The 17,275-nt window shown below is 36.7% G+C and overlaps 1 protein-coding gene and 1 pseudogene across 2 annotated transcripts in view; both read left to right on the forward strand.

The window, feature by feature from the left end:
* Positions 1-17,211, forward strand: part of TRIM23 (tripartite motif containing 23) — a 34,400-nt gene extending 17,189 nt beyond the window's left edge. Inside the window, exons 7-11 of one of the 2 annotated variants that reach the window (XM_050793761.1) lie at positions 2,528-2,662; positions 10,387-10,516; positions 11,039-11,149; positions 12,615-12,739; positions 15,214-17,211. In XM_050793761.1, the coding sequence (XP_050649718.1) occupies positions 2,528-2,662; positions 10,387-10,516; positions 11,039-11,149; positions 12,615-12,739; positions 15,214-15,393 (681 nt within the window). In that variant the 3' untranslated portion in view covers positions 15,394-17,211. Of the gene's footprint in view, positions 1-2,527; positions 2,663-10,386; positions 10,517-11,038; positions 11,150-12,614; positions 12,740-14,356; positions 15,171-15,213 lie in introns of those variants that run through there. The other variant, XM_050793762.1, reaches the window with a different exon arrangement.
* LOC126957690 (uncharacterized) lies at positions 2,813-2,913 on the forward strand (annotated as a pseudogene).
* Positions 17,212-17,275: the final 64 nt, after the last annotated feature.

Genomic DNA, 17,275 nt, shown 5'->3' on the forward strand with positions numbered 1-17,275 from the left:
CAGGTTTGCATGGCTGGGGAGGCTTCAGGAAAGTTACATTCATGGTGGAAGGCAAAGGGGAAGCAAGCACCTTCTTCATAAGACAGCAGGAGAGAGAGAGAGAGAGAGTGAGCAAAGGGGAGATGTCACACTTTAAAACCATCAGATGTCATGAGAACTCACTATCATGAGAACAGCATGGGGGAAACTGTCCCCGTGATCCAATCACGTCCCTCCCCAGACATGGGGATTACAATTCAAGATGAGATTTGGGTGAGGACACGGAGCCAAGCCATATGAACTGGTAATTTTTAATAATACAATATTATCTATGTTAATGCAAAAAAATCAAGGTCTTGGATTCATTTTTCCTATGGACGTATTAGTTTTGTTCTATTTTATGACTACAGAATACTAACCAATGTTCTTTAAAGTTCCCACTACAGAGAAAATTGAACAGAGGAATAGATGGAACATCACAAATTGATCTTCACTTCTGAGAACATAATTTAATCATCCATCCACTCTAAACAAATTATGCATCATCTAAAGTTCTTGGCATGATACTGGATGCTGAATATTCATTTAACAAATATGTATTGAGCACCTAACATATGCCGTGTATTTAAAATATATCAGTGGACAAAATAAGTGAAAAGCCATAATCTTGTAGAATTAGCATTCTAGCAAGAAGACAGGCAATAAACCATAACCATATCTAAGTAAGTTAATTATACTATATGTTAGAAAGTGGTAAGAGCTAATCAAAAAAGAATTCTGCAACTGCATGTTTGTGTTTGTACAGCAGATTGCATTATTAAGTAGAGTAGTCAGAGTAAGCATTATTGAGGGAAGGTGAGATTTGAGCAAAGATTTAAGTAAAAAGTTGAAGGAATTCATTCAGGCCCTAACTGGGAGAAGAACATTCTAGTTGAGGAAATGTTTATAGCAAAAACCCTAGGGCAGCATGCCTGGTATGTTTGAGGAACAGGAAAATTGACCTCTTGATTGGAGTAGAATAAGCGAAGGACAGAGTAATAGGAGCTGAAATCAGAGATTAATAGAGAATTATATGTAAGGAAAACCCTGTGAGGCATTATAAGGACTTCAATTGTTTTTTTCTTTGGCCGGGGGCTGGGGAGAGTGGGGAAGTGGGACAGGGTCTTGCTCCAGGCTAGAGTGCAGTGATACAATCTGGTCTCACTATAGCTTCTGCCTTCTGGGCTCAAGTGATCCTCCTGCTTCGGCCTCCTGAGTAGCTGGGACTACAGGAGCAAGCCACCACATCCAGCTAATTTTTTTGTATTTTTCATAGAGACGGAGTTTCGCCATGTTGCCCAGACTTGTCTAAAACTCGTGGGCTCCCAAAGTGCTAGCGCTACAGGTGTGAGCCACCATGCCTGGGTGTACTTCAGCTTTTACTGATTGGGATAGGAGGACCATTGTAGAGTTTTGAGTAGAAATGTGACTTAATCTTATGTGTTAAAATGATTGTTCTGGCCTATGTGTCTAAAATAGATTGGAAGAAGGCAAAAATGGAAGGAAGGAATTCAACAGTTAAGCAACTGTTGTAGAATTCCAGGTGAGAGGTAATAGTAGCTTGGATAATGGGGATTAGAAGTGCCCAGATTCTGGATATTCAAAAGGATTTATTAACAGATTGTATGTAGGACATGTGGGAAAGAGAAAGCAATAATGGCTTCAGCGTTTGTCCTGAACAGCTGAAACAGTGGAATTGCTGTCAACTAACCTGAGTATCTAACAGTGAGCAAAAACAGATAACACTGTCATTCTCATGGAGCTTGCATATTATTGGGAGATCTCTTTCATATAAAGACTATATTGGTATATGTAGAGATAGTCTGTAATAATATTCAAGAAACTGGAAAGTTCTTGACTTTGAGGAGTGGATCTGGGGATCTAGAGGGAGGTTGACCTGTATTCTTTATTTTTTTAATGAATACATGTATATCTGAAATTATTTTTTAAACTTTTTATAGAAGTAGAACATAGATATAGAAATGTATGCATAAGTATTCAGTTGGCTGAATTTTCAGACTGATCATTAATGTCTACCTAGCACCTAGATCAAGTAACAGAACATTGTCAGTTCCCCAGTAGTCCCCTCATACTCACTTCTGTCCACTACCTGCCTTTCCCACCATGATAAATCACTATCTTGACTTCTAATGTATATCTTAATTTTAGTTGTTTTGGTAATTAAATGAAATCATACAGTATGAATTCTCCATGCCATGTCTTCTTACACTCCACATTGTGTTTGTGAAATTTCTATCATCGTGTGTAGCTGTGATTTATTCTCACTGTGATGTAGTGTTCCATTTATCAATATTCTACAATTTATCCATTCTTGTGTTGCTAGGTCCTCAAATTATATATTAATGCCCAATTATTATTCTTGTCAAATTTACATTTAACTTTGACTACTATAATGTTAAAACTGCTTTTATTGTGAGTTGGTAATATAAGTATCTTTTCCTTATTTCTTATAAAAAGTTTATAAGAAATATTGTTTTGCCTCTTATAGGATGATTGTAGAGTTGTCTTGGCAAAACAGGAAATTACAAGGTTACTGGAAACATTGCAGAAACAGCAGCAGCAGTTTACAGAAGTTGCAGATCACATTCAGTTGGATGCCAGCATCCCTGTCACTTTTACAAAGGTAATGTACTGTACTTTATTTTTAGGTATTTTTTTCTGACAAATCATAATTGATTTACATTTCATGATAATCACCTTAGAGAGACAACCATGAAATTCATGAATTAGGGGCTTTTTAAGAAAACTTTTATCAGTGGAAAATAGAAATGGTGTGCTCACTTCGGCAGCACATATACTAAAATTGGAATAAGAAGATTAGCATGGCCCCTGTGCAAGAATGGCACGCAAATTTGTGAAGTGCACCATATTTTTAAATTTAAAAAAGTAAAAATAAGAAAATATAAATAGTATATATATGGTATATATAATGAATCTTTCTATATCCATCACCCACTTGAGCAATTATAAACTTATTTCATCTTGCCTTTTACCTACTCCTTTTTCTACTTGCAATCTCCCAGTGTATTTTGAAGCAAATCCTAATATCATATAATTTCATCCCAACATCTTATTTCATCTATGAAATATTTTAGGGTGTATCTTCAAAAGATAAGGACTCTTTTTAAAAACATAATTGGGGCCAGGTGCAGTGGCTTACACCTGTAATCCCAGCACTTTGGGAGGCCGAGGCAGGTGGATCACCTGAGGTCAGGAGTTTGAGACCAGCCCGACCAACATGGAGAAACCCTGTCTCTACTAAAAATACAAAATTTTTTGCTTAGTGGTGCATGCCTGTAATCTCAGCTACTTGGGAGGCTGAGGCAGGAGAATCATTTGAAACCAGGGGGCAGAGGTTACAGTGAGGTGACATCACGCCACTGCACTCCAGCCTGGGTAACAAGAGCAATACTCCGCCTCAAAAACAAAAGAAAACAAACATAATTGGGCATGGTGGCATACCTTATAGTCCCAGTTACTCAGGAGGCTGAGGCAAGAGGATGGTTTGAGCCCAAGACTTCAAGACCAGCCTGGGCAATATAGTGAAATTCCCATCACTTAAAAAAAAAAGCCAAAATATCATTATTACACAAAAAAAGTTTAATAATGAATCTCTAATATTTTCACTAATATTATCAACTATGGTTAGTATTCCAATTTCCCAGATTGTTTTCAAAACAATTTTTTTAATGGTTGCTTTATTTTAGATACAATCCAAGCAAGTTTCATACTTGGGATTTGGTTGATATATTTAAGCTTCTTTTAAAGTGGGTTCTCCCTGATTGAAAAATGTTCATGTGTACCATTTTGCTTTCTATTTTTAGGGGCTGTTTTTAAAAAAAATTAATTATGTTTTCACAATTATGTGAAATGTTTATGTGATCCAGAGTCAAATGTCCAAAGCAAGGTTTATTCAGAGAAATCTAGCTTTTATTCCTGTTCCTTCTACCCTTTTTACTTCGTTCCCCATAGAAAATCATTTAGAATTTTTTCTTACTTTTAGTCATCATTTTAAAAAGTATAGAGAAATGTGTTTATATATTTGTATGTACACTACTTGGATTTAAAAGGTGGAATACCTTACACACTTTTTTTGTCCCTGCTCTTTTCACTTAACTGTACATCCTAAACGTTACTCTGTAGCAGTATAAAGTGACATTTTTTGTTCCTTTCTCCAGCTGCAAGGTAATTCATTGTGAGGATATACCACATTTATTTATTGTGGTAAAAAACACATAATAAAAAATTTGCTATCTATCTCAACCATTTAGAAGTGTACAGTTCAGTACTGTTAAGTATACATTGTTAAACACATCCAGAAACTTTTCATTTTGTAAAACTGAAACTATACCCTTTAAACAATTCCCCTCTGCCCCCTCTCATTGGTCCCTGGTAACCACTATTGTATTTTCCCTTATGAATTTGACTAGATACCTCATATAAGTGTAATCATACAGTATTTGCCTTTTTGTGGCTGGCTTATTCCACTTGGCCTATCATCAAAATTCATCCATATTGTAACATGTGAAAGGATTTTCTTCCATTTTAAGGCCGAGTAGTATTCCATTGCATGTGTGATATGGTTTGGCTGTGTCCCCACCCAAATCTCAACTTGAATTGTATCTCCTAGGATTCCCACATGTTGTGGGAAGGATCGAGGGGGAGGTAATTGAATAATGGAGGCCGGTCTTTCCCGTGCTATTCTTGTGATATTGAATAAATCTCATGAGATCTGATGTGCTTATTAGGGGGTTTCCGCTTTTGCTTCTTCCTCATTTTTCTCTTGTCACCACCATGTAAGAAGTGCCTTTTGCCCCCCTCATGATTCTGAGGCCTCCCCAGCCATGTGGAACTGTAAGTCCAATTAAACCTCTTTTTGTTCCCAGTTTCGGGTATGTCTTTATCGGCAGCATGAAAATGGACTAATATAGTAAATTGGTACCAGTAGAGTGGCGCATTGCTGAAAGGATACTCAAAAATGTGCAAATAACTTTGGGTAACAGGTAGAGGTTGGAACAGTTTGGAGGGCTAAGAAGAAGACAGGAAAATGTGGGAAAGTTTGGAACTTCCTAGAGACTCGTTGAATGACTTTGACAAAAGTACTGATAATGATGTGGACAATGAAATCCAGGCTGAGGTATTCTAAGAGGGAGACGAGGAATTTGTTGGGAACTGGAACAAAGGTGACTCTTGTTATGTTTTAGCAAAGAGACTGGTGGCATTTGCCTAGAGATTTGTGGAACTTTGAACTTGAGAGAGATGATTTAGGGTATCCGGTGGAAGAAGTTTCTAGGCAGCAAAAGCATTCAAGAGGTGACTTGGGTTCTGTTAAAGGTCTTCAGTTTTATAAGGGAAGTAGAGCGTAAGAGTTTGGAAAATTTGCAGCCTGATTGTGTGATAGAAAAGAAAAACCCATTTTCTGGGGAAAAATTCAAGCTGGCTGCAGAAGTTTATGTAAGTAGCAAGGAACCTAATGTTAATACCTAAGACCAAAGGGAAAATGTCTCCAGGCCATGTCAGAGATCTTCATGGCAGCACCTCCCATCACAGGCCTGGAGGCCCAGGAGGAAAAAGTAGTTTCGTGGGCTGGGCCCGGGGTTCCCATGCTGTGTGCAGCCTAGGGACTTGGTGCCCTGTGTCCCAGCCACTCTAGCTGTGGCTGAAAGGGGCCAACATAGAGCTCAGGCTGTGGCTTCAGAGGGTGGAATCCCCCAGCCTTGGCAGCTTCTGTGTGGTGTTGAGCCTGTGGGTGCACAGAAGTCAAGAATTGAGGTTTGGGAACCTCTGCTTAGATTTCAGAAGATGCGTTGAAACACCTAGATGCCTAGGCAGAAGTTTGCTGTAGGGGCAGGGTTTGGAGGGGCCAGGGGCAGAATGATATGCTTCAGCTGTGCCCCCACCCAAATCTCAACTTGAATTGTATCTCCCAGAATCCCCATGTTTTGTAGGAGGGACCCAGGGTGAGGTAATTGAATCATGGGAGCTGGTCTTTCCTCTGCTATTCTCGTGATAGTGATTAAGTCTCACGAGATCTCATGGGTTTATCAGGGGTTTCTGCTTTTGCTTCTTCCTCATTTTTCTCTTGCCCTTGCCATGTAAGAAGTGCTTTTTGCCTCCTGTCATGATTCTGAGGCCTCCCCAGCCATGTGGAACTATAAGTCTAATTAAACCTCTTTTTCTTCCCAGTCTCGGGTATGTCTTTATCAGCAGCATGAAAATGGACTAATACAATGTGTGTACCACATTTTGTTTGTTCATTCATCTGTTGATGGAAACTTGAGTTGCTTCTACCTCTTGGTTTACTGGGAATAGTGCTGCTGTGCACGTGAGTGTAAAAATATCTCCTCAAGACCCTGCTTTCATGGTCTTTTGGATATATATCCAGAAGTGAAGTTGGTAGATCATATAGTAGTTCTGTTTTTAATTTTTTGAGGAAACACCATACTGTTTTCCATAATGGTTGCACCATATTACAATTCCACCAGTGGTGCACAGGATGCAATTTCTCCACATTTTCACCAACATTTGTTATTTTCTGTTTTTGGATAGTAGCCATCCTGATTGGTTTGAAATGATACTTTATTTGTTTTGATATCCATATCTCTGATGACTAATGCCGTTGACCATCCTTTCATATAATTGTTGGCCATCTGTATATTGCCTTGAATATGTCTATTTTAATCCTTCACTCACTTTTTGATTGGGTTGACTGTTTTTGTTGTTTAATTGTAGGAGTTCTTTATATATTCAGGATATTAATTCCCTATCAGATCTGTGACTTTCAAATACTTTCTCCCATTTCATAGGTTGATTTTTCACTCTGTTAACTGCGTCATTTTATGCACAAAAATTTTAAATTCGATGTTGTCTCATTTGTTTTTGCTTTTTTTTTTTTAAACTGTGCTTTTGGTATATCCATGAAGTCATTCTCAAATGCAATGTCATGAGGCTTTTCCTCTGTTTTTTCTTCTAGGAGTTTTATGGTTTGGGGTCTTAAGTTTATGGCTTTAATCCATTTTGAGTTAATTTTTGTAGGTGACGTAAGATACACAGCATCCTTTTACATGTAGCTATCCAGTTTCCCCGCATCATTTATTGAAGAGACTGTCTTTTCATTGAGTGGTCCTGGTACCCTTGTTGAAGATCATGTGACGCTATTCCTGAGGGTTTATTTCTGGGCTCTCTCTTCTATTCTGTTGGTTTGTATGTCTCATCTTTATGCCAGTACCACATAGTTTTCATTATTGTAGCTGATATGGCTTAGATCTATGTTCCTGTCCAAATCTTATGTCCAGTTGTAATCCCCAATGTTGAAGTGGGGCCTGGTTGGAGGTGATTGGATCATGGGGGCAGTTTGTCACGAATGGTTTAGTATCATCCCCCTTGGTACTGTTTTTGCCATAATAGGTGAGTTCTCATGAGATCTGATCTTTTAAAACTGTGTGGCACCTCCCCCACCCTCTCTCTTGCTCCTGCTCCTGCCATGTGAAATGCGTCACTCCCTCTTTGCTTTCCACGATGATTGTGAGTTTCCTGAGGCTTCCCCTGAAGCCAGACTGATGCCAGCATCATGCTTCCTGTACAACCTATGGAACTGTGAGCCAATTAAACTTTTCCTTATAAATTACCCAGTCTTAAGTATTTCTTCAGAGCAGTGCAAAAACAGAACAAGCTTTGTGATATATTTCGAAGTAAGGAAGTATGAGTCCTCCAACTGTTTTCTTTTTCAAAATTGTTTTGGCTATTCAGGGTCACTTGAGCTTCCATATAAATTTTAGCTTAATTTTTTCTATCTCTGCAAAAAACATGATTGGGATTTTGATAGGGATTGCATTGAATCTGTATAAATTACCTGGGGTAGTATTCACTTCTTAATATTATGTCTTTCAATCCATGGACATGGAATGTCTATTTATGTCTTTATTTTAGTAATGTTTTGTAGTTTTTAGTGTACAAGTCTTTCACCCTCTTGGTTAGGTGTATGCCTACATATTACATTGGTGCAAAAGTAATTGTGGTTTTTGCCATTAAAAGTACTGGCAAAAGCCACAGTTACTTTTGCACCAACATAATATCCAAGTCTTTCACCATCTTGGTTGAGTTTATTCCTAAGTATCTTAAACTTTTTTTTCTCTACATGTTCAGAGAAACTTCTTTAGTCATGAACTATAAAAAGTATCCCCGAAAGTATAATTTTGATGCGATTGTAAGTAGAATTGTTTTATTAATTTCCTTTTGGGATTTTTATCATTAATGTATAGAAATGCAACTGATTTTCATGTTGATTTTATATCCTGAAACTTTGTTGACTTTATTTATTCTTTCTAATAGGTCTTTTTGTGTGGACTGTTCAGGGTTTTCTACATAAAAGATCATATCATCTGTGAAGAGATATAATTTTACATCTTCCTTTACAATTTGGATGACTTTTGTTATTTTTCTTGCCTAATTGCTCTGTGGGCATCTTCTTGTTCTTTATCTTAGAGAAAAAGCTTTCAGTTTTTTGAGTATGATGTTAACTGTGGGCATTTCATATATAATGTATGTTACACGGAGGCAGTTTCCTTCTATTCCTAGTTTGTCAAATGTTTTTATTGTGAAAGGGTATTGAATTTTGTCAAATGCTTTTTCTGCAACTATTGAGATGATTACGGGTTTTTTTTTACCTCTCATTCTGTATATTACGCTGATTGATGAGGAATAATTCTTGCCTTCCAGGTATAAAGCCCATTTAGTCATGGTGTACAATCCCTTTAATGTGTGTTTTTTTTGTTTTTTGGTTTTTTTTTGAGGCGGAGTTTTGCTCTTGTTGCCCAGGCTAGAGTGCAGTGGCACGATCTTGGCTCATTGCAACCTCTGCCTTCCGGGTTCAAGTGATTCTCCTGCCTCAGCCTCCCGAGTACCTGGGATTACAGACACGCGCCACCATGCCTGGGTAATTTTGTATTTTTAGTAGAGACAGGGTTTCTCCATGTTGGTCAGGCTGGTCTCGAACTCTCGACCTCAGGTGATCCACCCCCCCCCCTTGGCCTCCCAAAGTGCTGGGATTACAGGCGTGAGCCACCACACCTGGCCTAATGTGTTGTTGAATTCAGTTTGCTAGTATTTTGTAGTTTCCCCCTGGTTGCACCTCATCCTCATTATGTCAGATATGGGGAAGGGCAGGGATGAGTGCACAGAATGCCCCAAATTTTATTACCCCCTTCACTGGAATGCCTTCTTGGTTTTATGGCTTGGGTGCTGTAGCTTCTTAACTATTCTCTAGAGTTCTCACGGAAGTTCCATGTATTGTTTTATTTCTGAGGTGTATAACTGGACTTAAGTATAGATTTGGAGCCATCATATAGATGGTAATTAAAGCTCGTGAAGAGAGTGAAAATATGTAGAATGAGAAGGGGCCTCATACAGACCTTCAAGAATACCAACATTTAAGAGCTAGATAAAAGAAAAATTAGAAGGAGCATCCAAAAATGGGATAAAACCAAACCAGGAAAAGTTTGTATCATAAATGCCAAGCAAAGAGTGCTCAAAGGAGTAGGCAAAAATAACACATATATTTTGGGAACTGTTGTAAGAACTTTTGTATGTATTTAAAAAAATTAATCCTTTTAATAATCCTATGTAAATTTTGTACTATTTTAGTCCTTTTAAGAGATGAAAGAAGTGAAGCAGAGAAATCATGTAGCTAGTAATATATAAAAATGTTCAATATAGCATTATTTGTAATATCATAAAACCAGAAATTACCTAAAATCTATCAGTTGGGGGTTTAAATTATGGTTTATGAAATGTAAAGAAGCCATTAAAAGAAAAAGTTTGGTCCATATGTATTGAAAGGATTCCATAATATACTGTTGAGTGAAACACATTAGTTTCAATGTGTGGGTGATGCTTTTTTAAAAAAAAAAATTGTTTTGTTTGTGTATGTTGGCCAGTATGTGCATGGGAAAGTGTCTGTAGGGATATACATCAGATTCATAGTAGAGATTTCTGGGAATTGAGCAGCACTTTTCATTTTAATTAATTTAGCCCTATTGTGAGTTTTTTAGTATAGCATAAAAACATGTTTAAATAAGATTTAAAGAGGATTCATTTGAGTTAGAAAATCTGAGAAAATTAAGTGGGTGTGTTATATTCTGTTATACAAAGACAAAGTGGTCAGTTTTACTAAGGAAAGATTTAGCCATGGGGAAGGAGTTCATCTTCTTGAGATCATGGGATTTTGAGGAATACAATTCAGATTGCAATGGTTGAGGAATGAATAGGAGATGTAGAAATAATAAAGGTGCTAAATGCTATTACTTCCTAACTGCATGTCAAACATATTTAAAAATATTTAAATCATAGGATAATCGAGTTCACATTGGGCCAAAAATGGAAATTCGGGTCGTTACATTAGGATTGGATGGTGCTGGAAAAACTACTATCTTGTTTAAGTTAAAACAGGATGAATTCATGCAGCCCATTCCAACAATTGGTAAGTATGAATATTGGTTTTTACCTTAAAGAACAGTTAATAGACAAACCCTAGCTTACAGCCGAGTTCTTGGGGTCTTATTTGATACTGATCTGTCATGGTGGTGGGCTCTTTTCTGGCTTTAAGATATCAGCATCTCAGAGAAAAAAATGTAAGATTGTATGGCTATGGGATTGAAATGTGGATGGGGATAAAAAGAATCAGAGTATTGGTGGGACAGTTGGAAGGAATAGAGGATTGGTGATCCTGGCTGAGGGTGTGGGGTGGGGGGTGGTAGTGGAACAGAGCTTGAAGGTACATGGATCCCAAGGTCCTAAGGACCTTGGTGGAGGTTTAGAGGGCTAGGAGCTGTTACAGGTATACATTCTCCATGTAGGAGTAGGAATGGGGTTGATTAGGCTTCAGTAGATATTGCTGCATATAGATAATTGATAAGTCACAGTTATAAACTGGGGGGTTGTCTGTGTTTGATGTGTCATTCATTGTAAATATAAATATAAAAGTAACTTTTTTTAAAAACAGGTTTTAATGTGGAAACTGTAGAATATAAAAATCTGAAATTCACTATTTGGGATGTAGGTGGAAAACACAAATTAAGACCATTGTGGAAACATTATTACCTCAATACTCAAGGTGAGAGTTAAAAATGACATTTAATTTTTCACATTTTTAGGATGACAGTTTTCAGTGTACTGATTTAACTAGCAAAGCTGATACGTATAAGTCCTTGACTGTATACTTAAGTACCGGTGGCCAGTTTCTTATCTTGTAAAAAATGAAAATAGAAAGATTACGATATGTACTTTTAGTTTATTCCTGATAAACCATTATTACAGAATAAAAGCCATACGTACCTTAGATACATAGTTAAGAGTACTCTTGCTTCTCTTAACAGAGAATGTATATTATCAGTATTATATGGGTGTGATTGCTGGTAGTGTCGTGGTATAGAGTTGAATTTATATTGTATGATTCTGGTGAATTCAGTTAAACTCAACATTTATCCCATTATAATCTCACTATAGCCCCACTCCCACATTTCTTTCACAAATAGTTGTTACCTGCAGAAGAATTTACAGTGGCTTGCTTTTGACCAAACTGTATTATATCATATGTATACTCTACATAGGTTTTAGTCACATTTGGGTCTTATTCTACACTTTTGCCTCATAGACCACAACATAGAGCTTACGCTCATGCCACTTATTCTGTATGTTATCCTGCTTTCCACTAAGATGAGAGACTGAACAATTATTTTTACTTTGGGATTTTTGGTATTTAGTATGACCCATAATTAATAGAAAACATGTATTTTGTTTTTGAGACAGAATCTTGCTTTGTTGCCCAGGCAGGAGTACAGTGGCATGACTGCAGTTCACTGCCACATCTGTCTCCTGGGCTCAAGCAGTCTTCCCACCTTAGCCTCCCAAGTAGCTAGGACTACAGGGGTATGCCACCACATTCAGCTAATTTTTAAATTGTTTTTTTTGTAGAGACAAGGTCTCACTATATTGCCCAGGGGTCTCAAACTCCTGGGCTCAAGTGATCCTCTCACCTCAGCCTCCCAAAGTGCTGGGATTATAGTTGTGAGCCACTGTGCCCTACAAAAATGAAATTTTGAATATGAGGAATGGTTGAAAGTCTGGGGATAGTTAACTTAGACATAATACTTTAGAGAGATAAAAATGGTGATGGTTTTTGTCTTTTAGTCTTTTATTCAAAGACTAAATGTTATAAAAGTAGTATTCGAAGAACAAGTAGCATCAGTAGGTAGAGGATCATGAGGCCTATTTTGCAATTTGTTATGTAAAAAATGTTATTTGATATACAGACCAATTTGCATTTGATAGAGCAAGTGTTGTAAATCCTTTCATAGATGGGGAAACTAAACCTGAGAAGTTATGTAAACTACTTGAAATCATATCGTTAATTTTTTGTAGGTGCCCCTGCCATACTAGGCAGACTGTGTGTGAAAATAATGATGGTAGACAAACTCTAACCATAATAATGATGTCATTAAATATTTGGTTCATTTACTGAACTTTAGCAAGTGACTAATTAGTATTTTGGGTTTTTTATTTGTTTGTTTTTTGGGTAGCTGTTGTGTTTGTTGTAGATAGCAGTCATAGAGACAGAATTAGTGAAGCACACAGTGAACTTGCAAAGTTGTTAACAGAAAAAGAACTCCGAGATGCTCTGCTCCTGATTTTTGCTAACAAACAGGTAATGCATTTTTATATTGGAATATTTATTTTAGTAGTTTTGTGCATGTCATAAAGTAACTGGAAATATTTCAGAAGACAGTCAGTTCCATAGATATTTATAAAGTTTCTTCTGTGTATTTTGAGTACAATCTATGTGAAAATGCTGTGCTGGGTACCTGGGAGTATACAAAATAGAAATAAGGTAGTTAATGCTCACCAGAAACTCTTGTGTATGCATATGAACCCATAAATGAGATACGAATACAAAGAAAACTGATAAATAACTTCAGTAACACAGTGTTATGGGAATTAGGAGAGTAGTTCTAAATGTGGCATGTTGTAAGATTGTAAAATGTAGGATTTGAGTTGAAATTATGGATGAGGCTGAGTCAGTACGTGAAAGGAAGAACATCATAGAGAAGATAATAGCATGAATGTTTTTAGTTTAGGGAACATCAAGCAGATCATCATGTCAGGTCCAGGTAGAGGATGAAGAGAATTTAGAATAACAGACAAGGCCATGCTGTAAAGGTCTGACAGGGCTAGACTGAGAAATTTAGGTTTTATTCTGTGAGCAAAGAGGAGTCATCAAAATGTTGGATTAGTGGGTAATAAGATCATATCAGTGTTTTAATACTGTAATTCTGGGGGTAGAATGAATCAGGGCAAAGGACTGGAGACAGGGAGATGCAGTAAGTTGCTTAAATAATTCAAGTGAGCATTAACAAGAGTCTGAATTTGATGAATAGAAAGGCGGAGGCAGATGGAAAAGACTTTGAGGTAGAACTGGTGACCGAATGGGGAGGATGAAGGACTGGGAGTAGCTGAAGATTCCTAGGCCTTGAGCCTTTCTAGGAGGATGAGATGCTTTTAAGTAGAGATAGGAGAGTAGAAGTGGAGCAGAGGAGATGTCATGGGAGGGGAAGAGTAGGATGAAGAATAAAGAATTTTCCCCTTAATAAAAAAAAGCAAACTATTAAGAACTGGTATATTTAAGACATGCAAATAAGTCAGTGAAATACCATTTTGTGCTCATCAGATAAAGATGAAAGTGTTTTGTAATTCTCAGGCTTATATACACTATTACTATCATTATTATTATTATTATTGAGACTGAGTCTTGCTCTGTCACCAGGCTGGAGTGCGGTGGCACAACCTCTGCTCACTGCAGCCTCCCCTTCCTTGGTTCAAGTGATTCTCCTGCCTCAGCCTCCCAAGTAGTTGGGATTACAAGTGCTTGCTACCACGCCCGGCTAATTTTTGTATTTTTAGTAGATTCGGGGTTTCATCGTGGTGGTCAGGCTGGTCTCAAACTCCTGACCTCAAGTGATCTGCCCGCCTCATCCTCCCACTGTTGGTAGGTTATTAAACTGAGACATTTTCTTGGAGGACAATTTGGCAATACTCATCAAAGTCCTTTACTTTGCAATTCTACCTTTATGTATCTGGTAGACAAATATCCGGAGGTTATCCTACAGATAACTTTGCAAATATACATAAATGTATGTCAACTTATTTTTGTGTATGTATGCTTATGTATGTACGTGTGTGTATATATATATGGATTTATAATAGCACATAAGCACAAAACTTCAATCTGAACATTCAGTATAGGACTGATTAAATCATGTTGCAGCCACACAATGGAAGGGAATTCTGAGCAGACCATCTGTGCTGATAATGGAAAGATACTCATCTTCAACATGTTTACGTAAAAAACAACCCTGCAAGTTATAGAAAGTCTAAACTATGTTCCTGTTTGTGTCTATTTGCATGAGTGTGCATGGAAATTTTCTGGAAAAATATGTTGTTACTGGTGGTTGCTCCTGGGAAGTCGGGGCAGTGGGTGTTCAGAGTGGGAATGTAGTGAACTCTTCAATATATAACCCTATATATAAACCATTTATTAAGGTTTCCATGTGTTAATTTTTTTTTTTTTAAGTTGATGCCTTACATTTAGGCAGGCCAGGCGTGGTGGCTCATGCCTGTAATCCTTGCATTTTGGGAGGCTGAGGTTGGTGGATCACTTGAGGTCAGGAGTTCGAGACCAGCCTGGCTAACATGGTGAAACCCTGTCTCTACTAAAAATACAAAAAAATTAGCCAGGCTTGGTGGCACGTGCCTGTAATCCCAGCTACTTGGGATGCCAAAGCAGGAGAATCGCTTGAACCAGGAGGCAGAGGTTGCAGTGAGCCAAGATCATGTCACTGCACTCCAGCCTGGGTGACAGAGACTCCGTCTCATAAGGTAAAAAAATTACTTAGGCAGTATGTTTCCATTTAGGTTGCAAGGCCTTTATTGATTTCATTGTTAAGCTAGCCTTACAAAATATATACATACACACACATATAAATTAGTTAAACCAAACTATTTTTTTCTATTCTTATTAATCTCAGAATAATTACTGAAAGATGAGTCTAGGTTTTTTGTTTAAGCTTCTGTTAGAACAAATAATTTGGATGGACTGATAAAAAATATGTGTATATCTTTCAGGATGTTGCTGGAGCACTGTCAGTAGAAGAAATCACTGAACTACTCAGTCTCCATAAATTATGCTGTGGCCGTAGCTGGTATATTCAGGGCTGTGATGCTCGAAGTGGTATGGGACTGTATGAAGGGTTGGACTGGCTCTCACGGCAACTTGTGGCTGCTGGAGTACTGGATGTTGCTTGATTTTAAATGCAGCAGTTGTTTGAAGTTTTATGGTTAAGAGTAACTTTGCAACTAATATGTTTTAGGAAATTATACATCTCAAAAGATGGTAATTTAGGATATATATATATAAATATAAAGGAATCTTGGATTGGATTGGGAATTCAGCACACTGCTTTAAAAAAATTTTGTGGCAAAATTAAATTTCTAATTGAGCAGATTAGATTGAATTAAATAGAAATTTATTGAATATACATTCTTTTAAAAAGTATATTTGTTATTTAAGTTTTTCAGATAATGTGACCAATGTACTGGGAAAGAGGTAGTCACAGAGAAAGGGTAAGTGAAGGTTTATTCTTTCAGTGAAAAAAAAATAGCCAATTGAGTGCCTAATGAGACCTCTGTGTGAAGCAAGTGAAGTAGAGCTTCTTCTTTTAACCTGCCTTTTCACTGAATGTTGGCAGTATTTAGTAGTAGAAATGACAGTTGCTTAATGAAATAGAATCCAAACTACATCTTTGGATAATAGGATTACTTTATGTTTAAGTTCAGAGTTAACAGAACACCTTTAATGCTAAGAACTATAAGGTATAGAAAATTAATATTTTATATAGTGTTTTATTAACTTTCTCCTACAGCATTTTGTATAAAACACAGTGAGACAGAGTGAAGTGTTACCTAATTAGGCTTGTCAGATTAGTAATAAACTGAACAGTAATAAAACTGTGAAAGTAATTGGATCTTCATTTATGAAAGACCCATTTTCAGGACCGAACCTAGGTCAGAGTTCTAAATTGGTCCTTCTATTTTCAACATATTTAAAGTAATATTTCTTTCTAATATAATACTGCATTCTTTGTGGGAATGACTATAGGTAAAATGTAATAAGTTACACAGAACCAGGGTTGGCTTTATGTAAAAGCTAGTGACCTAAATTGAAAACGAACTTTAAGAGAAGTTGTTAGTACAGTGGGGAATGCTTATTACTTACTTCAAACTGTTTCCCAAAATAAGTGCATTTATTTTGACAATAAAACTTAAGGCTCTTCATGAAAAGGCCTTGAAAAGTTACTCTAGAGGAAGAATGTCTAAAGGAAAAAATTCAAAAAGTTTACATTAATTATTCAGTGTTGTGAGTAAATAAAAATGTGTGCTCTTTACTGTTTTTCATTTTTAAAGGATACTCTCTTATTATGGAAGCACGATTTATTTAAATAGGTACATTGAGATTTTGTGTGTGTTTTTTTTTAAATGTTCTGATACATTAGGATGAAGTTAAATCTTAAATCTCATTAGTTGAATTGTTATAAGGACAGTGATGTCTGGTAACAAGATGTGACTTTTTGGTAGCACTGTTTTGGTTCAGTCTTTTCAAATCTATTTTTGTTTGTTTAAAAACAATACAACTTTTAAAAAACAAAGCATTAAAAAAAAGCCTATCAGTGTTATGGGCAATATGTAAATAAGTAAATATAATATTTCATCCTTTATTTTTCAGGTAAAAGGTCATGCTGTTACAAGTGTAGTTTGTGTGCATAAATAATACTTCTGAATTAAATTATTTAATATTTGACTGATTTCAATAACTGTGAAAAATAAAAAAGGTGTTGTATTGCTTGTGAGAACTTGAACTGTACTAGTTAATTGAAGAAAAAAAAAGTGTAACACTAAGGTGAACTTGCTTCCCTTTTCACCAATTTTGCTGAACTTTGTAATGCATTGTTAGCATATAACTGAACACAATTTAAAAATTGTGCCTATACCTGATTATAATGTATGTATAACGGTAGGTGTTTGTGTGTGATTCCTTTTTAAAGAAATATTTTCCTCAAGCTCCTATTACTATTTGTGGTTGTGGTTGTATTATTTCACTAATCATTAGTTAAGACTGTGCTAGTCTCCC

The sequence above is a fragment of the Macaca thibetana genome, chromosome 6, assembly GCF_024542745.1.
Source record: "Macaca thibetana thibetana isolate TM-01 chromosome 6, ASM2454274v1, whole genome shotgun sequence".
Taxonomy (NCBI): Eukaryota; Metazoa; Chordata; class Mammalia; order Primates; family Cercopithecidae; genus Macaca; species Macaca thibetana.